We start from the raw sequence: 23521 nt of genomic DNA on the forward strand, positions 1-23521 counted from the left end.
TTCTAACTTCAGTCACAGCTTGAAATATAAATGCATTATAAATCTCAGTTTCTGTTCCAATAACACATAACATAAACTGTCCACATCTAGGTTAATTTCTTGAGCAACTGTACATTAATTTTTACTTTTATAATCTTCATGTCCAAAATATATATGGGACAGGATAACTGAAGTCTTCTCACAGAAGACTTTCTTACAATACAGTTGAGTAATTGATTGGATCACAGAGTTTAGTAACATTCCAAAAGTGTCACAACCCATCCTAAGGAAGATCCTTAGGAGGGAAGGTAAACCATCTCCTGGAATTTCCTAATTCTCTCAATTCTCTACCAAGAGAACCTTAATGAGTAGCTCATATGAGATACTTTTAGATAGAAAATGAAACAAGATGACTTCTCCCATTCTGTCTGTACAGTGAGTGCATGGATTCACCAAACACTGATCTTGGTCCTGTTCAGACTTTAAGGAGTGTGCTTTCTTTCTGGAAGTCTGGAAATATGCACTGCAGCTATTTTTGCCAACTGTTTGCCTTCCCCCTCCTCCTCCTCCTCGCAATGTTTGTATTTCTAATCACACCCTCACAAAAATCTATTCTATTTTGTCACTTTTAACTATGTAGCCTCCAGTGTGGTATGTGTAGACAAGCAATCAAATGCAAAGGCCCAGCTGTGCAATCCTTTCTCAAGAATATGGTATTGACTTTGGCAAGTCTGGCCACAGTTTGGGAAGTTCTATTTAATGTAAAAACTGTACAGAAAATCTCTACCCTGCTACTATTCCAACAATGTTTTATTACCTCAACAGAAACTCAATAGTTTGCCACACAAACACAAGCAGAGTGAAATCAGAAATCCATCTCAAGCCTCCCGCTAATTCAAACTGGATCAGGACTGCACCCCAGAGGATGCTCTGACTGTCCCCTGGGAATGTTGTAACAGGCAGAGAGCTCCAGCACACTCCCGCACTCCTCCCAGCAGTTTCACTAGCGCCAGTGACCAGCATTTGCTGAAAGAACTGGAAACAGGGAAGTCTTTTTTACTTTCCCCTAGAATGAGGGAGGACAAATGACAAACTTTCTTTACTTAAAAGGTCCAAGACTTCAAAATGGATTAGCTAATGCCACACTGCTGACAGGCGCTGACCCAGTTGGAGAGACAGACTGCTTAAGGCAGCCAGCATCAAACTGACTCAGATCCTCATTTAATTCAGATCAACTCATGATTCCAAAAATACACTGCAGTGCCACTGTTCATCTCACATGAAAAAAAAGGAAATAGGGAGCTACACAGTAGCCAAGTTATGGATTTTAAAGGGCATGTGTTATAAATTTTTTCCTTCCTACAATGTATTATTTAAGCCCCGTGAAAGAGTTGTTCCCACATGCCTCATTTGTTCTCGCTTGACAAGAAGCGAACTCCATTCTTTCTCCTCTTCTCCTAATGTTTACACATAATAACGATGAGAAAAATGAACCATTTAATAATCACAGAACCAGAAGTTGACAACATAATTGATTCAGACTAATTTAGATTATATTATTAGCAAAATAAGTACAGTTACTTTCTGCAAACACAATAATCTTCCCTGCAAATAGAAATATATTGGTTAGAGCCAAATGCAAACAAAACATTTTGCAATTTCCCAAGAGTCTTGCTCAGAAATATTTGTGACAATAAACTTTAACCTCTGCTTCTTAGGGTTACTAACCAGTGAATGTTTCTTTCGTGATGAAAGTTCAAGCGTTGTATCATACAGGCTTTCGACAAAGTTCCTCAGACACGGGACATTCACTTCATTTTTAACAGCCTGAAATATAATTTCATGTTAGTTAAAAAACTATTTCACAAGCTGCATTATCTAATTTTAAAAAATTATGCAAACAACATAAAAAATAAACTCACAGCAGCTACGGGGACAAGAATTTCAACGAACAGTCCTGCCAGTGCATGCTTGATATCTTTGTCTTTAACTTCAAGGAAATAATGTGCACATTCCTAAATTAAAAAAAAAAATACAAGAAACATAAATTGTGTATCATCTTGAATAAAGACCTCTGAACATTTGCTGAATGTGAATCATGTGTCAGTGACTATTTCTATCCTGTAAATCCCACTGAACATATTTGCCTCTTAACTTCTAAATCTGCATTTTGCAGCAAGCAGAAAGCAGGACCTAAGTCAAGATAAAGGAGCTGTAACTCTAATCCAGAAAGTCTCCACTGACTCCAGCTGTGCCTGGTGGTGTTTTTGACTGGAAATGGAGTTGGACTGAGGGGCTGACCTCATGCCCTGTGTGTATCTTCAGGAGCAAAACTAATAGTCAATATGGACTGCTTTACACAATGCTTTGTGAGGCTAGAAAAGGAATGTAATTCTCTGTAAGACACACAGGGCAATGAACAATGTTATTGTAAATATTTTTGGATGAATTTCATTGCTAGGATTTACTGCATATGGAGGGTCAATATGGAATTGTGCTATGTGAGGACAATTTCCAGGCTGCATCTGGGGATTAAGAAAAAATTAAAACAGACTTTGTCCCAAACATGCAGCGAACTACTCTCCAGACAGCTGTGTTGCTCAGGAAGTGAGGGAGGGGAGATAAGCATCCACCCACGTGTGTGTACAACTTCTCTGAGGATGACAAATCCTATTGCCACAGTTACTTTTTCTCTGGGTTCAAGGCCCAAACACCCCCTGACTCTATGAGGAAGGTCCCCACTGACCATTTTTCCTTCACAATCATGTAGAGCAGTTTACACCTCAGATCATGTATATTTTTTTCCTGTGTGCTAACAGGATTATACAACACATAGCTTAAGTCACTCCAGCCAGTCTTCCTGAGGTGCTTCCGCACTCCTTGGGGGAAGACAGGCTCCTCTGGAGCTCGCTCCTGAAAGTAGCTCACCCTTTGAAAGCGTCTCTCTCTCCTTCAGCAGCACTGTGTGACAGAGGTTTTAGATGACACTGCATAGAGATACTCAAACAGACAAACTGCCCAAAGAGTTTAAATGTACTTCACCAAACTGAGCAAACGAGGTTTTCCTCTAGGCACAAGTGCATCTTATGATGCAGAGCAGTAAATATCTGAATTCATTTAGTACTGAGATATGGTAGCAGGGGAAGGCAGAGATCCAAATTTCAATTTTACTGTATAGGATTTTTACCACAGATTTTAACAGTAGTGAACACTGGATAAAGCTGAGCCACAACCCCATTCACTCATCAAGTCAAGTGCACTGAACACACATTACTTTGGTATTTTGTCAGCTCTTGATAACTTAAACTAAGTTGACACATACTAGTATGTGTCTATATAATTAAGAGTAAGGTATAAAAAAAATTACCTGTTTCTGTGTTGTTAAATATGTCTTAAATACACAATTAAATATGGTTTAGAATATATTGCAAAGCTGAAATAGAATGTGCTTCCTGTACAGGACTCAAAAGAAAAAGCTCAGTGTGTCTGTATGCCTGTATATTTGTATTCCAATGCCAAATCCTTACTTGTGGGCATCTAACACTGAGGTTTTTTTCTCCATTTACATCATTGATACACTAAACTTTACATGGAGGTTTACATAAAACACTTAGTTACTGGATGAGTGGCTCCAAACCATGTAACCATGTGGGTGATCCCAAGAAAAAACAGGGGAATAGAAAGACTAAGCTAAACAAACCTGCTGGTGGGAAGAAAACCAATTGTACATTACCAGCAAGAACTCTGAAAAATGAAATAATTTCTTGCCTTTTACAAAATGATTTAATCTATTTATTTAAAGCATTCATTGTGTTAAAATATTCAAACTATGTTCTGTACTAGTAATTTTTAAACCAGGAGGGTACAGAATGCACTCTACAGCAAGCAGGGTGAAGGTGTAGTAGAAGGAGACATGTCCAAAGGAAATCCTATCCAGCTTTTGCTGCAATTCTCTGTCTCTTCCTCAGTGTTTTCCCCTATTAGAAGTTTCTCTCTTTTCTGGCAACTGTGTGAGAATTGGAAGATCACTTTGGAGGCAGTGTGCAGCTAGGGAGACACAGCTAGGCATGGACACAGGCCAAGGGACTGGCGTGGGATAGTGGGGTGGAAGGGCTGGGGTCTACAGAACAAAACTTCTTCTAGCTGGAGGGTGACCTCTAGGAACTAGAGGTATATGACTGATGAAAAGTTGGTATGGGATGACACACTCCAGAGACCAGAGCACTGAGGGGTTCAGAACAAGCAGAAAGTAGCTGCATGTAGATTTATGTGGAAATGACATATGGAAAATCTCCTAGAATATTACATGGAAAATAAAGGATATATACTTCAGAATTTTACCTGCATAAACTGAAGAGAAGCTTCAAAGTCCTCCACAGGATACATCTTAATGCGAAAGAATTTCATTCCCATTATAAGACTGATAATGCTTTGAACTACATACGGGTTTTGTTCTTTATGCCGCAACTCTTTTAGCTCTGCCATAAATTTCTTCTTTACAGCAGGAAATCTATGAATTCACATTGGTTAGTTTCAAAAAGTTCAAAATCAATATTTGAAATGTATTGTAAGGTATATAAATTGGGAAAAACCTAAAGAAGATAAAACTTAGGTTGTATAAAAGTACCATTTCACGCAGTATTTGAATAGATTTTTTTTTTGTTTAGCTTTCTTTCACTTCTAATAAACTGAGAAAAGGAAGCATACAGCCTGAACTTAGTCCCTTCAGATAACCACATGTTTCAGATTATTTTATTACCATGCATCTCTTTTACGTAAGAACCAACAATGCCATTTAAATAACCCCTTCACATGTTTTTCAAAAATCCACCATGGAAGATAGCTATCTTGCAAGTACATGTAATATTTTTCAAAAGAAAATGTTTATACTATAACCCTGAAAATATTCATATAGGCAGTTTGTACCTTCAGGTTTTTTCCCTAATAGCCATTACAGTAACACTTAAGCATTAACAACTACAATTACTTAGGGTAGAGGGCTCAGTAATCATTTTTGGTCTCCCCACAAATCTATTGAAGGTGTCTTTGGAGATATATTGTCCATAAAAATGATATATAGAAAAAGCAACCAACAGGGCCTCCCGCCCTTTTTGAGACAAAATGGGAAGATTGTAATTTACATGGTAGGTGTAACAACCACAAGTATGTAACAATCTTTTGTTATCCCCTTTGATAGACAACCCTAGTGAACTCAAATAAACAGCCCTTGAGTTACAGAAACATCTTAGCAAGGCCCTTCAGAACTTTGACAGTCAGTGTGAAGCTTTGGATCCAGATGCAACTTCTCCTTTTGCATTTGACCCAGCCAATTCAGAGGCCCAGGTAAGACCTTAGCTGAAGTAATATGATTTCCAGAATCTCAAAATATTTTAGTCACATCAAGCCAAACTGACTTGTTTTGTAGAGCTGAGACTTGCCCTCAGCAACACCAAAGTTTTATGAGACAGATAGCATTACTTTAAGGAAGTAAAATTCATCCTCTGATTAGCTTGTGGTTTAAGTGTACAATGAGATGCTATATTGGGTACATGAGATCCTGGGTTTGATTGTTTTCAGATTCAAAATTTAACATCTGACCCACAAAATGTTTTATGTCATTTGTTCTAAAAAGTATGAAAGGTTCAGAAGCAGATGCATTAAGTTCTGAGCTGAAATTGCTGCAGAGAGCCTTAACATTGCTGCTACGAAGGAGGATAGCCATTTGTAGGTTTGCCCAGCTACAGAAAAAATAGCATCTACAAAAAAAAGTAGTAAAAATAGCTCTCTTCAGCCCTTTGGGCTTTCTACAGACGTCATTGCTGAGATAGGAAAAATAACGCTGCTGTAGTTGAGTTGAATTTATTCAGTATCACTGGACTAGATAGAAAGCCTGTGATTCCCTAGAGGTCTATGTTCTAGAACATCTGGATAAATAGAAAGCCAATGAACTGAAATGACTTATTCCTACAGAATACTTAAAGAAATTAGAAAATCACAATATTCACATGCTAAGCAAATAGACTGTCATATTTATAAGGAAATAATATATTGAATTTTTCTTACTTTGCTTGAGCTAAAACACCTATTACTTCTGCATACAAATCTGCAACAATGTGCATATTCCCAGTGTTAGGACCAAGGTACCTAGCAAGACACAAGAAAGAATTCTCAGCTGAGAAAACATACTGTTTAAAGCACTATTACAAAAATAAGAAAGTATCTTTTTCATAGACTTTTTGCATGAAAAAGAGCCTTACCCTTCTTTGTACTTAAAGTGCTTGAAAGCCAAGTTAATTACATCATTTACCAAACTGTCTATTACAGGATGAAGTGGAATCTGAAAACACAAAATAAAATATAACAAGTACACATATATTATACTAGTGCTAATGTTACTCATGGATATCATCCATTCAGAAATGTACCAGTTAAAATAGCATGTAGCTAACAATATAGCTACAATAAGCCAGCCATTCTATGTTTATTTACTTCTGAAGAGAAATACTTTCGTTCTAAAGACTTGGCAAAGTAAGGCCTGTATGAGCACAGAATGCTATGTATCATACAGGTGCAAGAAAGATAGCAATGAAGAAGCATGCAGGATCTATTTCATGATTTATTATAATTTTAAAGATGCAAACAGAAAGAAGAATCCCAAAATTCACTTGCATTGGTAATTTCTATCATTTATTAGTTAATGGATAATTTGAGAACTCTTACCTGTTTCAAAACTTCTATTAATACTAAAGAAAAAATAAAATCAATAGCCAGATCTCTTCTCTCCATTAAATAGTCCCTCTGTTGTTCATCACTGCAAAATCAAACCAAGAAACACAATATTTTGGAGAAGTGTCATAATTCACATTACATGCCTTCTTCAATTACACAAATACAGATAACAGGGAATTGTGTTCTACCTTTTAAACTCCAGTCCAGCACTGCAGAAAGCTATGCTCTTAAAATCTGAGATAAGCAGACCAAATCTAACTTGTTACTGTGATGTTCTTTCAAATGCTTAAATATTACCTATCCATTTCCTCCCTCTTTTTTTTCCAGTTAAAGATCCACAACAATAATAAAAAAACAAAACCAAGAAAACTGGTGGATTCTGTAGTCTAACAAATTGATTTAATTTAAAATTCCTTGCTGATGACACCATTTAGACTATTTAGACCTTTCTTAATTATACTTTGGAAGCAAATGTAACTTTGTGCCATCAAATTCATATTTAGATTTGTCATGAATTTTGATAAATGCCTTAAATAGAGTGGAGAATTCACAACCAAATTGTACTGTCTCTTAAAAACTGTTCCAGTTTTAATTTTTTAACTTTGGCAACACATTTCTTGTACAGAACAATACAGACGAGTAAAAGTCTGAGGTGAATAGCTTCCAATAAAAATACCAAAAAAACCCCAACCTGTTTGAATCAACTGATAGAAGTTTCAAAGTGTACTGAAAAGATAGCATGATAGTACTTATTGTAAAATTAAACATTAAAGAAACATTTCTGCAGCCCATTTGAAGCATTTAATATTATTCAAGTGTGATTTTTGTGTAAATTTGGCACAATTCTTATAAACATTGAGAGTTTTAGTGATTTCAATTGTACTTATGGTGTTTATTAAAAAACAGGCATTGAAGAGTACAGCTTCATCAGTGATGAAGCAAATTATTTGCATTTTGGTTTCCTTTGGTTTTACATCAGCTGGAGAAAGGACTTGTTATACATTCCTTCTGTGACACCACCAATTGACAGAGTGGTCTTCTTTCACTGCTAAACTGAATTTCAACGGAATTTTGGGTGGAGTTCCCAAAGACAGCTATTTATGAGCAGGTAGACATGAACAAGTTGGGAGAAAGAAGCAATTCAAGGCAAGGATTCATCTCACCAAAAAGCAGACATCTAATTAATGAACTGTGTCTTCATACTGCCTACTTCTACTGACATAAAGAGCCTAAAGGAGGTTCATTTCTACCTTGGTATCTAAACCTAGCCCCCACCCCTTTGTTCCAGCAGCTACTGCCTTTTGTAGTTACTGGGTTATAATGCAATCCCAATGTGAAGAATTGCCTATGCATTTCTGAGCACCAGGTCTGACAGTGTTGATTCTGCTGCTGTTTCGCTGAAGCATGTAAACATAGTACTGAAGTATTCAGAAAAACTCAAAGTTTGAAGAATATACCTGAACCACACTGCCAGACCTCAATAAAACCAAGATAAGTTTGCTGCCATATGACTGAGGAACTACTGACATCATTATTTTTGTGTGCTTGTTACTTTTAAGAGGTTGCTAAAACTCTCTGACTGATTCTCAAATTTTTGGATTGAGGGTAGGTATATGTTAATTTTTTATGTGTAAGCAGAATGCTGTATAAGAAAAATTCTTCCACGTGGCACAGAATTATTGCTCGATCACTTGAGTAAATACAGTTTATACAAACTGGTGTTTAAATATGAAAGCATCCAAAACATCAGTAAGACAATTACAACAGCACTATTGTGTTTGAACTATGAGGAGCATAATGTGAAAGACACAATTATTCCATCCATCAAGAAGCCAAGAGAAGAGTTTCAGGAACAAGCTGAAAAATGACACAACTTTCAAGCAACTGTTACCTCACAAAAGCCGATGGGTGAAATGTAACACACTTAACCTTAGAATTTATTAATTGCACATATTCAAAATCATACCTTTTGGATTTAGTGCTTGTTCTTGGTCTGTACTCATGAGATTCATCTTCTATGCCATTCTGCCTTTTATACCAATCAAACAAAGTGCGCAAGATAGAGGGTAGACAATATTCTGAAAGTGAGCTCATTGAGCTTATAACCTATTGGGAAAACACAACGAATCAACAAATGAAATGCTGTTCAAGTTTTCTCTCCTCCTTAAAAAGAGTACTAATTCAATGGTTCTTTCTTTTTTTCATTCATTTTCTGAGAACTCTGGTGCAAGTAGTGACTTAATATTCTGGATTTCCTGTCTTTAAAAGATATGTGGACATGGCACGTAGGAAAATGGTTTAGTGTTTATACTTGACATTGTTGGGTTTGTGGTTGAACTTGATGATATCAAAAGTCTTTTTCAACCTAAATGATTCTATAAAGCATAAACAGAAATGCAACACTGGAGTGTATGTTGATAGAGTCTTTCCATTGATGATATTAAAATGCATTAAAATTGTGTATAACATCTTTCAACATACCAGAAAATCATCTAGTTCTTCAAGCAGGTTATTTTGATTTGCTACACAATGTTGATTTGAGTTCAAACTGATTGTAAGGAAAGAAAAAGTAATGAGTCAGAGCTACTGTCTCCAGGGGTTATAGCTGACTGCTGGATGCCCCCCCTGAAACTCCAAATACATTGAGAAACACCACAAGATCTGCAATAATTTTAATCAACTGATCAGGCAGATGCATGTATCTTACTCTTAGGCACTCACACACCTGAAAACTTAAGACAAAAACCTGTTATTCCTTAAAGGTTGCCAATTAAACAGCTCTAGGGGCATACTGGACAAGAAGATTACTGCTCACTCAGTATTAACTGTGTCACCAATTACAGAAATGTTACTGAGCATGTTGGAATGAAATGTAACTTAAACATTCTATTACAGGAAACAATAAAGCTACAAAACATGAAAAGATCAACAAGTAGGCTGGAAAAATAAAACTCCGTATTATACAAGAGGATAATACAGGTATTGCAACTGAACGTTCACAGCTACAGCATTTGTGCATATTCTAAGAAAATAATTTCTTCTCTATTTAAAATGGGGAAGAAATTAGTGATCTGGAGATTTTTGACCACCTCAAGATCATGCAGGGCTCGATCCTGCGAAGTGCTGAGTATCAGGAGTGAAGAGCTGAAGTGTGCACTACATGCTAAGTACCTGCTTAAACTCAAACCAGCACGTTTCAATGCTTGTGGAAAAACAATACAGTTTAATGTCACATGTAACACCAAACTTGTTTGAATGCTGTGACTAAGACAAGAGCAAAATTGGCAGAGCAAGCATTCCCAAATATTACTATAGCCTTAACTGAGAACTTTTGTGCATGACACAGCCTAGATGAGCAACTCTGAATCTCTTTTGTGGTTTTTCAGCCTCAGGATTTAACTAATTCACAGTGACTTTGTGGACTAAAGTTAATGAGACATTTTGAGGATGAATTATTCAGGTATTATGGCCTAAAATTAAACATGCTACATTAGAAAGATATAACAACTGCCCCTGCTAAATTAAAAGTTTCCATAAAAATAATATTTTTGGAAAACTTTCAATCTAGTCTTTGCAATAGATTTTATTACTTGAAATATGAAACAAGTTTTTGTGGAAGATACCATGAAGCAACTGCTTGCACCAGTGACAGGCCTTTCATAAAGCATTACTATAGGATTTCAGGCTCAATTATACCAAAGCCTTCTAGTGTTAAGGCTTCAGATAAATACTCAGAAACAATCAGTCACCTGGTGTCAGGGCAAACTACACATGACCAACTCACTTCTCTACTGTTTTACAAAAACTTTTTATGAAGTTAGCACAACTCTGCTTGTTAATGGTAAAATACAATGAAAATGGGTTTCTTAGGGAAGACCAGAAAAGAATCATAAAATCATAAAATCACAGAATGGTTTGGGTTGGAAGGGACCCTAAAGGTCATCTAGTTCCAACCTCCCTAACATTGGCAGGAACACCTTTCACTAGACCAGGCTGATCTAAGGCTCAACCAACCTGGCTTTGAACATATCCAGGGATGGGGCAAATACAGCTACTCTGGACAACCTACCCCAGCCTCAAAGTAAAAAATATCCTCCTAGTTAGTAAAAAATTACCCTATTTTAGTTTAAAACCCTTAGCCTTTGTCCTATGTCCATGGGCTCTACTAAAAAGTCTGTCCTCAAATAAACCTAAATATCTTTTCAGAAATCACAGTAGCTAACTATAAATGAAAAGTTGTTTCAATCAGGTCTTCCTTCATGTTCACTGATATATATACACATTAGCTGTTCTCTAAATCCCACCTAAACAATTTCACCAGAAAAAGTCAAAGTGATTTCTGTTAAATGTTCTCATGCCATACTTTCTCTGCTGAATTCACAGTGTCTGTTCTCATTTGGGATAAAAGGTCAATATAGCTTTTTATATTTTTTTCCTTTTTTTTTTTTTTAATCTTTCTGTCATTGCACTTTTAAGACAGGAAGGAAGGGTGGACTGGGAAAAGACCTGGCTCTCAGGGAACAGGAAGGGAGGGAAGTCTAGCCAGCATGCTGGTTACTCAACCCTTTCATTTACTGGAAGTAAGTCCAGGAGTGAGATGAATTCTAGCTCTGTGCTGCTCCTGAAAGGGAGTGCACAGATGTACAAATATGTCCTTGTTGGAGAAATGATCATATTCTTCCATCATAAATGAACTACCTACTGTATAGCTTAAGGATAAGAAAGCTGCACAAGAGCTGTTTAAAACCTGTCTTCACAGAGGATTAAATATATGTTATGTAAATGTTTAATATTTATTTTGGAGTAAAATACGAGAGTAAATTTAATGAAATTCTGCTCAGACATCTCACTACAATTTATATGCTTTCATAAAAGTTATGATATATTATCAGAATTCAAATATAAGAAATGTTTCCACTAACAGCAAATTGGTAAGATTACCTTTTTTATTTCACTAATGAATTTATATGTGCTTTAACACCAAATATATTCAAAACTGCACCAAATTTCCAACAGTATCATTAATTTTTTGGCCCGGCATTCTTTTTCTATACCACATATATCAACATATATGTTGAATGGGCATTTTATTGTCATTTTAATAAAGCAGAATTGCAGTACTTCATTTTTGCGGTCTTGGTTTATGTCTTGTGACTCTATTTTTTGCAGAGTGTCTACATATTTTATCTTCAAATTTTTGTGCAGATTCTAAATAATGGACAAGCACAAGTAGGGTTTTACACTTTCTATCAACGCTGCTGAATGCATTTGTGATTGAGATCTCCTTTCATTCACATCTTTGCTCTAAGCTTTTTTTTTGAACCGTGCCATGAAGTTAAATCTCCCTGGAAATGGTTAAAACTGCTAACTATTCAAGTTGAACTCACTAGTTTTCATTAATGGCCTTCACTTTGTGAGGCAAAAAAAGAAAGCAGGACGTTTTAGTACCATAATTTTGTGGATGGGTAATTTCAGCTAGTAGGCTTATACACTCCCAAGGTTTATAACTATTTTACTGCCAGCATAACAGTTTATTTACATGAAAACCCATTTATTTTTAATGGACAGTAAGTTCAATTATCTTTAATTTTGCCTTCAGATGTACTTCTTTATATACTGCTTGAACTCAAACCTCTGACCAGGAGCCAAAGGTTATTTTATGACCCCATGACCACCATTTCTTATACTTTCTCTACCCTGTGCCTTTTTCTGGTGAAGAAGGACAAAGTGTAAAACTCAGGGAAAGGGAAAACACAAAAGCAGCCAACTGCAGTGTTGCTGCAATGACAATGATAGCAGTATTCACTAACTACATCTAAAAATAATATTGGATAAGAATCATTATCAGCACATCATTAATCATGTTTAGGCTGTTATGAAAAAGGACACTTTATCATAGTATGCTCCTTTGTGCCTTATTTATTTATTGCATTTTCCACTTTTCCATTATTGTTATTATTTATTTTAGTTTCCTTTCTTTACCTTGGCTGGTTTTTTTTGTTTGTTTGTTTTCCCCTCCTAAAAGTATATAAAAGATTAAATGTTTTTGCTTTCCAATCTGTAGTCCCCAGCATAGTGCACTTCTAAGAAGAGAGCAGTAAAAACTGTAACAAGAATAAGCTTTTGTGCAGTTTATGCTGAAACTTCTGCAACAGGCTCCTCGGACAGATAGCTTCATATGAAAACTAAGCCCTCCTGTTAAATTTTCATTTCCATGGCCAAAACATTACATTCATTTTGTGTTTTTATATGGAAAGCAGTCAGTAGCTCAGTCCAAGATTACACAGTGCCCTTCTTCTGCCTCCAGTGTTGTCAGTTCATGGAACATTTATACACCGTGGTAAGAACAAACGATACATTAGCAGAGGCTGAGAAAAGAGTAATAAAAATGTTTCCTTAGGTGAGGATCACCCTCTTGGAGAATTATGTGTTTTTGCTAGCTTTTGATCTTTTCATGTACTGCAACTTTATGGTTTCCTGTAATAGGAAGTTTAAGTCATAGTTCACTAGTACAATGTTTAATAACATTTCTTTAACTGGCGACACAGGGCATACTAATGCTGGAGCTGTAATGCACTTTGCCAATAGGCAACTAGAGTTGTCTAATCAAGGACTTTCAAAACATGATTTTAAATATACTATGAAAATATTTAAAACCATATGAAAAAAACCTGCATAATTTCCTGTATATAATTTCTTTATACACATGCACACCTAGAAAGGAAAACATAGTCAGTATAAGGAATGCAGTTTGTTAGCCAATGGTGAGACATTCAGCAAGTTGGGATAGGTATCATCACTTCATACATTGCTCAAGATACTATTATTTGCTCAAGGAGGGTGATGCAATTGGCAGCCAGACATGCTGTCTGCCTAACAGGAGACACTGACTACACCTATGTGGAGAGAAACAGTCCTGGCCCAGTCAGCTTTCCAGACGTTGGATCCATCACCACCATCACCACCAATGCTCTTAAAATGGTGTCTAAGAAGGGGCAGGAAAAAAATGCTGGTTCTCAGAGATAGAACTATTCAGAGGTAGTAAGCAATGCTTTCATAGCCATCTCAAATGGTTTGGGGGTTTCAGTGTTAAACTTGATGCTGATTACTTTGGGTAGCCAAAGTGCCATTCTGCTCATTGTTAAGTTACTTCTTGGGTTTTTTTTCTTCCAACTCTGAAGCTGACTTGCAAAAAAGCAAGTTTTAAATGAGGTCATGCCTTATTTTTGTTGTTTTTTAATTTACCATTAGAAGATTGAGCTCAGGCATTTTAAAGTAACTAGTGACCTACTCACTTCAGCATTACATATCAATTTCACTTCAACTGAATAATTTTGATCATGTCGAAAGAAAGAAAATTAGATTCCTTTGACTATCTGTCACTTAAATGCCCTAAAACTGAAAGTAAAAATTATTAGACACTCCTTGAAGAAGTTTGTTCATGGGGATTGTCCCTCTTTCCTCCCTTCATTTCTGTAGTAAGAATATCAGGAATGTCATGGCTGGCATTTTTTGGTTTTGCTAGATGACTCTATGGGTTTCAGAAATAAACACCAAAGCTTTCTGCACCCTAACTGGAAAAGGGAAGTAAGGGATTACTAACCTGGTCTTCTCTCATCCCATAAACACTTTAAATACTTGAGTTAACTTCAGAAATAAAACTTGAGTGGTTTCACTGGAAAGCACATGACTTCTTACTTAGGTTGTGGTACCATGTCATGTCATGATCTTCAGAACTTCCCAGGCAGACCACACTTCCATTTTATTATCCGTACTTTCATGACAATTTTATAATTCTTACACATTATCATTTGAAAAACAGTTTTATAATGAAATAACAGTTTTATACTCACATAATCTAGTGAGTGAAACATGCCAGGTAAAGAAAGACTTTTTGCTCTGTCTTCCTGTCTCTACTCTAGCTCAGTTCTATCAAATCTGTATTATACACTACAAAATTTTGAATGCAATCTAACTGAACACAATTAAAACCTTGAAATACAATTAAATCCTTATGATTGTAAGGATGTAGTGGAACTAAAATAATTTTGGTAAGTATGAACCATGTTCTTGAAAATGGGCTCATAAGCCAGGTTCAGGTCCCATCTGGTGATCACAGGCCTATATCAATCCCACAAGCACCAGAACACCTCAAAATGATAATGCTGTTTAAGTAGAAAACAATGTGAAAGCTGAAAAGGGAAACATTGCCAGCAACTTGGCCTGAGGCTGAAAAATTCTGAAAATTTCAGCTTAAAGATTTTGTTTTAAAAAATTCAAGCACCTGAAAGCAGGTTTTCTGAAAAGACATCTAAGTCAATCTCACCACTGTGCTTTTCTAACAACTCTACATAGGTAGGACTTCATATACGTGGATAGAAAGATGTATGAATGTCATATATAAGAAAATTTACCTTGGTGTTTGGTTGCATCTGTTTTTCTTCTCCCTGCATTCAGAGTCAATTACTACAGCAGTAAACACACAGTTGTTTCACTCTAGGAAGCTTTTGCTGTTCTCATTAAATGATCTTGACTTAATTTCACAATTTTCTATCTATTTTGCAATTACAAGGAAAAGTATCAGTCTTCCAATTCTGCCTTTTAAATCGCCAAAATTTGCTAAACCAAAAATATTTAATCAAATAATGGCTACCCATTATGAGCTTGTTTAATACACTGCAGGAACAGTATCACGAGGTTTGCATCTGGATGGCTTAATTTGTTTTACTTTTCCATTTGAGGTAACATTCTTCCCATAGGAAGGAAAATAATATGTATATAAAATTAAGATCAGAATACCACCAAGAATTTCATGAGGCAGGTAGGGAGTACTCAGAAAGAAACTCCTTTACCTACAGTGGCGGGTTTCCCTGCAGGGTCTCTGTGGTTAGTGAGGCAGACAGGGAGCTCCCGAGTATGAAGAAGTCTCCCCTCCTCTGCTCACCTCCTGCTCTGAGCAGCCCTCCAGGCAGGCTCTCTCTCCCCAAAAAGTAACTACAGAACAATCTAGAGGCTCTTTGTCAAGCTGAAATTACAAAGTGAATCTTAGTGAATGACAGCAGAGTCTCATAAGGTATCTCTACTTCTGGGGAATGTCTCAGAAAAGTCGATAAATGTTCAGCTGAGGTTCTGAAGTTGTAGCTACATCTATCTCCTCTCCCAAAGTCAATCAATATGGTACCTACATCTTATGGCATTGGTCGTAACTTCCTTGTGAATTGTTGCTGCTGCTGCTTCTACTTCTGCTTTTTCTGTCCTGTGTTTCTGGCCCTGATGTGGTGTGGGCCCACAGTGGTGTGGGCAGATGTGGAATCAGTAGCAATGGTGACAGCAATGGCACACCTAGAGTTAACCTTCCTCTTTGGTGGGAGTGAGATTTGCCAATTCTGGCATCTTATGTAACTTAAACTCTTTGGATCTATCTTCCTTTATTTCAAAATAGGTTATCCTAGATGTTGCTGACAAAAAGAAAGACTGCTGACAAAAATAAATTGCTTTATGTAATCAATTAGAAGTGTGTATATTGCTGTTGGTTTTATTTTTATACTTGTCCTATTTCCCTTACATAATAAATTAATCTGGCGATATAAATTTCATTTTATTAATTACAATTTTATTGTTCTACTAAATGAAATCAGATCAATTATATAAACTCTACTTACTTTTCAATACTTTTTCCCTGCTCACCTTTTTTCTAATAATCTACCTTGTCATATACAGGCATTTATGCTGACAATAGAACTTAATATTAAACACAATATGTTGGCTCAGCCTATTTGAAGTGCAACACACGTGTAAGTCATGCTGAGTAACAGCTACAGAGGCAAACCAGACTGATGAGACTGATGGCAACAACCATGATTCTGTAGTCCCTCGTATTAACTATAAAAGAAACCTCATAAAAGAAAGATTGAGAGCCACACACCTGTTTCAAAAACCGTATTATTTGAAAAGATACAAATTTTGCTTCAAGTTCCCTATCAGGGGAAAAAGACAAGAAACAACACATGTGCCGAATACACTATAAAAGGAAGGAGTTCTATGGCAGAAAAATATTGACCTTGGAAAATGAGGAAAAATTCTTTCAATTTATATACAAGAATAGTTAGGTAAGCACTTATCATTCTAACCAAAGCACATCAAGAAATACTATTTTTGTAGTATGCAACAACAATATAAGGACACTAAAATGCCTTCCAATGCACTCCTCTTTTAGCCTGAGGAATGAAAATAATGTAATTTGAAGCGTCTTACTTGATCAAACTGGGGATCTTCTCCTCGTTGCAGAGATTTGGTTAGTGGCTTCTCCTGAAAGAAAATATATTACATATGCATTACAGAAGATCAACACTATCATGTTCTAGTATTATTTTTGTTAGACTTTTTACTCACATAATGTGCCTCCTGATCTGATCCTAGAGATACCAGGATAGTTGTTGCATATGCAAAGGAGGCCTCTGCATATCTATCAGCAAATACTGACAGTGTCTTGAGTGATTTTTGTGTCTCTTCACAAAAGAGAAGGATTGGCCAGTCATTACATCTGAGTTTGTGCTCACACCAATGATAAATTCTTACAACACCCTAAAAAGCACCTAGTGTTTCCTCTAATATATAACTGAGGGGCTCTGCTTAGGAAAAAAGGAGACTCAGGGGCGACCTTATCACTCTCCACAAAGTCATGAAAGGCGGTTGTAGTCAGGTGGGGGTTGGTCTCTTTCACCAGGCAGCAACTGACAGAATCAGAGGACAGTCTCAAGCTGCACCAAGGAAAATGTAGGAAATGGGTATTAGGAAAAAGTTTCTTACGGAAAGATGACAAAGTACTGGAATGGTCTGCCTGGGGAGGTGGTAGAGTCACCATCCCTGGATGTGTTTAAAAAAAGACGGGCTACGGCACTCAGTGCCATGGTTTAGTTGAGGTGTTAGAGCTGGGCTGGACTCAATGATCTTGAAGTTCTCTTACAACTTAGTGATTGTGTGATTCTGTTACACGATATACCTTCTTGTTATACAACTACCAGGCAATACAAACATGCCCATAGATAAAATGCATCATGCAGGGCATACTGAAAGAAAGGTGGTCTTTGAAGAATCAAAGACCATAGAGTTCATTTCTAAGGAAGACAATTGTGGGGGAAATAATTACTAAAATAATTTTAAAAGGTATTTTTAGAATGGAAGCAAATTTACAGGTCATATTCTCAGAGTAACTAGTAAAGCCAAGGAGAATTGCCCAACTAGAGAAACCATGTGTGAACATTCATTCACCTGCATGGCTGCTTGGTCAAGCAGGCTGAACTACTGAGACGTGGAGAAGTAGACAGGCCAAGATTCTAGATACATGCAAGAGTATACAAAACATGAATCTCCTACACCACAATGAAAATAAACAACACATGAGGGCAGATGACATTCTGAAAAACACATCAGTTGTCACCATCACAATTCTGCTGTGAATTACACTACTGTTTCTGGTGTCTGCAATGTGCCAGTGCCTTATTCTTCTATAAATCATGACTCTTTCTTCTCCTACAGCTGCAAGACTGGGACTCTCCCACCAGCTCAGAATGAGATGTTGTGTTCAGCTTTCAACAAACTATTCCACTCATCAGCATCTGTTAATGTAGCAGGCAAAATACCACCCCTGCCAGGGGGTATTGGACAGAAAATAAAGAAATCTGTAGAGCTGATGAGATAAGGAAATGGAGAGAATCTAGTTGGACCAAAGATTTCTAATATTTCATGTTTCTTTCAGAAGCAAATGTTGCCCAGCATAATCTGCTGACCGATTTTGAAATTAATTATGCTGATCCACTTGTAATGCCAGCTGGCAGGGAGGCCAACTGTGGGGTGACTGCAGTATCCCCTGACTACCTAGCAAATACAAAAATAAACAAAATGTTTTCTACTGAGTCACTGATTTACCCAGAACAGCCATCAATATTTTTAATTGTTTTATCTAATATCTAAAGCGACTCCTCCAGGTTACATTATGGGCACAACAGCTATTAATTACAACTTTATTACAGATTATTGCTGATGAACATGTGCAGTAAAAAACCTTGTAACCCTGAGAAAAACACAGGACACCACCCCACCCACAGTCCTCCTCCTCCTCAATCAGTAAGTCGGTGCTACCCTGCCTAGTTGTGTCTCACAGAAAGACAGTGCTTCTTTTGTCTGTTGCTGCTATTGTCACTGAAAAGGACAGCAGATAGACTTTCAAAAGTAGTGTTCAACTTATTTGCAAGGAAAAGGATTCTTGTTTTCATGGGTCCTGGACAAATCAGCATACTAAGAATTTACTGCTGTTTAGGAAAAAATAAATCAACACCCCCTTTTTTGTCTTTTTAATAATGAAATTTCTGATTCTGTTACAGAAGACTTGTGTTACCACAGAGAAACGTCTTAAGGTCTGTTTCAACAAAAAGGGCTTCAGCATGCAGAAGCTTTTTTTTCCATGACCAACACTGCAGCACTTGGCTTTCAGAGAGTAGTGTTTCAGGCAGAAAGCAGGTGTGGGATTCCTCTTCACATGCTGTCTCTAAGGGGGATACTATTAAGCATAAAAACCCATGCTTTGGGAAACCCAATCAGGAATTGCTATTCTGAAAATGTCCTCATCACCTGTAACCTATCAACACATTCAACTCCCAAATACTTTAGTTTCTGATGATGACATTCCCCACCGGATGCACCCCTGAGTTAAAGAAGATGCCTCCATTTGACAGCGCAGTACAAGTCATCATGCGCAGGCACCACACCAGGGCTTCCCCAGCCGTGGTGCACTGACCTAAAGAAACCATTCACAGGCCATGCAGCAGCCTTGGTCACAGCAGAAAGCAGCTGGGATGGAGAATGTCAAAAGCCAGGAAGGCTTCTGCTGGCATATCTTCTCAATGTCTCCAGTTTAGGGCTTCAATTGAGCTTTTTTCCTCCCTTCATCCCATCCTGCACTTACTGCTGTTCCCACTGTTCCCTTCCCCTCACACTTTTGCCAGGCAGCAGCTGCTGCTGCAGCTGTCTCTGCCTCTTCATCATGCCCCTGTTTGGGTTGCTGCTGCTGCTTCTTCCTTGACTCTTTCCAAGGACAGTGCTGCCACTGGCACTGCCTGCAGCCCCTGTGTCAGGACCCAACCTGACCCCACGGAGACAAAAGTCTTTGCACACACCCTTCCAGTTCTGGGAGTGGGGTTCTCACACCAGAGCCACTCATTGTCTCCCTGCAGTGAATGGCAAGAACCATGTAAGATTGTATGTGGGGTCTGGAGATTTGAGAGAACTCAGCATAGAAGTTATTACTACTTATTACTAATGCTGAGTGCTGAATAGATTAAGAACTGAGTAAAGATGAAGGGCCAGATAATAATGTGTTTGGGGTTTTGATGTCTAAGCACTCCTAAAATATAAAAGCATGAATACATTCATGATAAGAGTAACAACTGACCGTGACAGGGAGAAACTTTTGAGTAAATTCAAAGGCAACTCAATTATATGCAGGTACTTCAAGTGTCCTTTGAAAGTAGCAATTTTTTATGCAATATAAAATTTCTTTCCATCTACTGTAAACAACTTGCCTATTCTATTTGCTTAGTTCTAATATTCTTACAAATCTCACAATTTCATTTTATGCAGTATTTTTCAACACTGTTGCTATGGCAACATATACATGTAAGAGTGTTAAATGTATATTTTACTATATAAAATATATTTATACTCATGGTAGGTGTGTATATATTTATACTCATGGTAGGTCGTATGCAGTCCATGATATGGACTGCATACCACAGGTTCAGGACTTGCAAAGAAAGGTTAAAATGCGTAATAATATGAAATTGTCTCTGGCCAATAGATTCCATAGCAGTCTACTTAACCTGGAGATACACTTCATGAGTTTTCAAAGAACCCTAAAATTGTTTTCTAACCTCATGGTACTATTTTACTTCAATTTATTTTCTTGTCCACTCAACTCAGGAATAGCAGAGAGGCCTTTTTAAAATAAAAGTTGACTTATTTAAGTCTCTGTCAATATACTTTCTACAAAAATGTCTTCCAAATCTTAGATTAATAGTTTGGCTGAATTTGGAGCCAAAGCCAAATCCTACAACAACAAAATATGAATAAAGAAAGTTTTAATTAATATGGAAGGGCCCACAGCTTACTGAACTATCAAAAAAATTAGAAAATTTCAGAAGAATGGATTCTCACTAGTAACATTTCAACTTTTAATCACAAAACTAAACATGCTTATTTTTTGTTTAAAGTGCTGCTTCCAATTGCATACTCTGTATTTGTTCACACTGGTAATTCCCATGATATAAACATGTTTGAGATAAATAGCAAAGGCAATTTAATATTTGAAACTATTGTTTCTCAAGAAAAACAGCTAAATGTTTTGTGTCACCAATGCCTACGAAACAAAATGCTCAATGAAAACTTAACTTCCTTCCTCTCTCTCATTGCACTTGGGAAAACATAAATAGAATATAATAAAACAGAATATGTTAACTATGTAATGGAAAAATGCATATTTTATCATATTTGCATGCATCAACTAAATATAATATTTATAAATTATCTAAAAAACAACATATTAGTCAAACCCTCTATTCACAAAGGCATACTCAAACTTTTCTTCAAAGACTGTCAGTGACTTTTAATGGTAAATATATTTAGGCTTTTTCAGGGCTGCTACACAAATATAATTGGGCAAATTTACACAGGAATAGCCACCTATCACAGAACTGAGTGTTCAGGGAAACATAAAAACAAAAGGATGTTGTAGTGCCTATTAAGCTTCACTATGCCACCATGTTAGAATGACATATAATGCCCCTTAAAGCTATTTCTAATCTCAGCAACCATTAGGCCTGTTTTTCCTACTAAACTGTGACATTTGTATTACTGATTGAGATAAGACCCCCTTCTTTTCCTTCCTAAAACCATGGTGAAAGGATATTTTTACAAAAATTTTAACTTTTGCGCTGCACACTAAAAAGCAGCCAGACATTCTCTACTGAGTGCTCTTCTGGGGTGGAAGACACACCACACAGAAAGACGAATAGACCTTTTCATGTAAAATGGAGTAGACACAGAACACATTCAACTACTACAGCTACAACATATGTAAAATGCATGTAAACACAATCTTAAGAGCCCAAAAATCCCCAAGCATGATTCTTTCTTCTTATGATGAATCACCCCATCAGCCCCCTCTCCCCCAAAAGAACATCTCTGTCTCATATACTTCTCAGCAGCAAAGAGAATTGGCATTTGTAGGAAAAGGTCTGCTCCCAAACATGCCAATTTTTTTTTTTTTTTGCCTTGATTATTTTGTACATACCAAAACCAGGAAAAGGCATCACTGTCAATCCTGTGCTCGTGTGATGGGTAACCTATGTCCTCCTCTCCAGCTGTGTGCTCCTGCCTTCTCCCTCCCAGAATGGATCTGTGCTGATCCTGCACTGAGCAGGTTCGTGAAGCTGAACTTTCGAGTATTTACTTCTGTTTGGTCCTTTCAAAACTGGATATGGAACAGTCTGTGGTCACACAAAAAAAGCTCTTGTACAGAAAATAGCTCTGAACTTCTACGGAAGTGATTTTTGTCTGTTATGTACCTTTTCACTATTTGAGAATTCCCACCACCACCCCGAAGATTATAATTAATTTAGACCTAAGCAATTAAGAGAGCCAAGGTTTTTTGACTGAAAAGGATAATCTGTTTACTCTGATAGTCTCCCAACTGTCTCCCACCTGCAAGTTCTATGAAACAGGCAAATTAGTGTCCTGTTTTCATTGACTATTCTTTGCAAGACAGCAGGTCCTCAGGCATAAACACATAAACTGCCTGTTCAGTGGATGACAACAGAATCTTTGACTACTCTTAGCATCAATTAGCTGCTAGACACTTTTAAAAAATGTGTCAGTGACCACAGTTCACAGAAAATAAAATAAAGGAGATTTCCCCTCATTAACCTTTGAAATTCTAAGCATACAGCAACTGGAAATTCTAAAGGTAAATATAATAAAAAAGATATGATAATACAGCTTCAAGGAAACACTACAACTTTGCATAAGACAAAATAAAAGATACACAAAATGTTAACAAAAACGGTGATGGACTTCATTTAACTGTTAAAAATTGAGTAAAAAAGCAATGCTAATTGTGCATGGTAGTTCATATGGTGTAAATAAGCACATTTATGGCTATGAAATATATGTAAAAATATGCTACATCTCCAAAACAAAAACATTATTTAACAAGCTCAAGTCAAAAACCTACTTGTCATTACAGTTAATGCACATAAATAATGAAAGGTGCATGTTTAAAAGACAAGCTCAGTATTACTGAGTCTATTCTTTCTTCATGTAATTGCTTTGGGGTTTTTTTTAACAGCTCTTCTGTTTTGTTCATATGGAAAAGGATGTGCCTGTACTGCTGAATATGAAAACTCAGGAAAACATCAGTTCAGCTTCAAATACAGGTTTTCACTCTTGGCTTTGACTCTTTGGCATCCTTGTCATGCCAAAGCGGATGATTCAATGATAGACTGTGTCATCACATCAGGTATTGCAGGCTAATTTTTGTCTGATTACCACATTCTCTGCAAAAGACATCTTCTACCTAGGCTGTCTACCAAGAAAACTAAAATGTGGACACATAAATTTTGGTCACGTGAATGTTCAGTCTGACATTACTGACATGTCAGAAAAAAAAATGGCCATACAGGCCAAAAAAATACCAAATTGATTTTCAGAAGTGATACTCTACAAAGTAAATTTCAAGCATCCTGAAGAAAGAAGCAAACCC

At 36.8% G+C, this 23521-nt stretch overlaps 1 protein-coding gene across 9 annotated transcripts in view; it reads right to left on the reverse strand.

Moving 5' to 3' along the window:
- Window positions 1-23521, reverse strand: part of FRY (FRY microtubule binding protein) — a 180545-nt gene that overhangs the window by 96781 nt on the left and 60243 nt on the right. For all 9 annotated transcript variants that reach the window (XM_072930174.1, XM_072930158.1, XM_072930153.1 and 6 more), the window contains 8 exons: window positions 16963-17016; window positions 8675-8814; window positions 6700-6790; window positions 6237-6316; window positions 6043-6123; window positions 4321-4489; window positions 1902-1994; window positions 1708-1806 (listed from right to left, as the gene is read on the reverse strand). In XM_072930174.1, the coding sequence (XP_072786275.1) occupies window positions 1708-1806; window positions 1902-1994; window positions 4321-4489; window positions 6043-6123; window positions 6237-6316; window positions 6700-6790; window positions 8675-8814; window positions 16963-17016 (807 nt within the window). The remainder of the gene's footprint in view (window positions 1-1707; window positions 1807-1901; window positions 1995-4320; window positions 4490-6042; window positions 6124-6236; window positions 6317-6699; window positions 6791-8674; window positions 8815-16962; window positions 17017-23521) is intronic.

Source organism: Taeniopygia guttata, chromosome 1, assembly GCF_048771995.1.
Source record: "Taeniopygia guttata chromosome 1, bTaeGut7.mat, whole genome shotgun sequence".
Lineage (NCBI taxonomy): Eukaryota > Metazoa > Chordata > Aves > Passeriformes > Estrildidae > Taeniopygia > Taeniopygia guttata.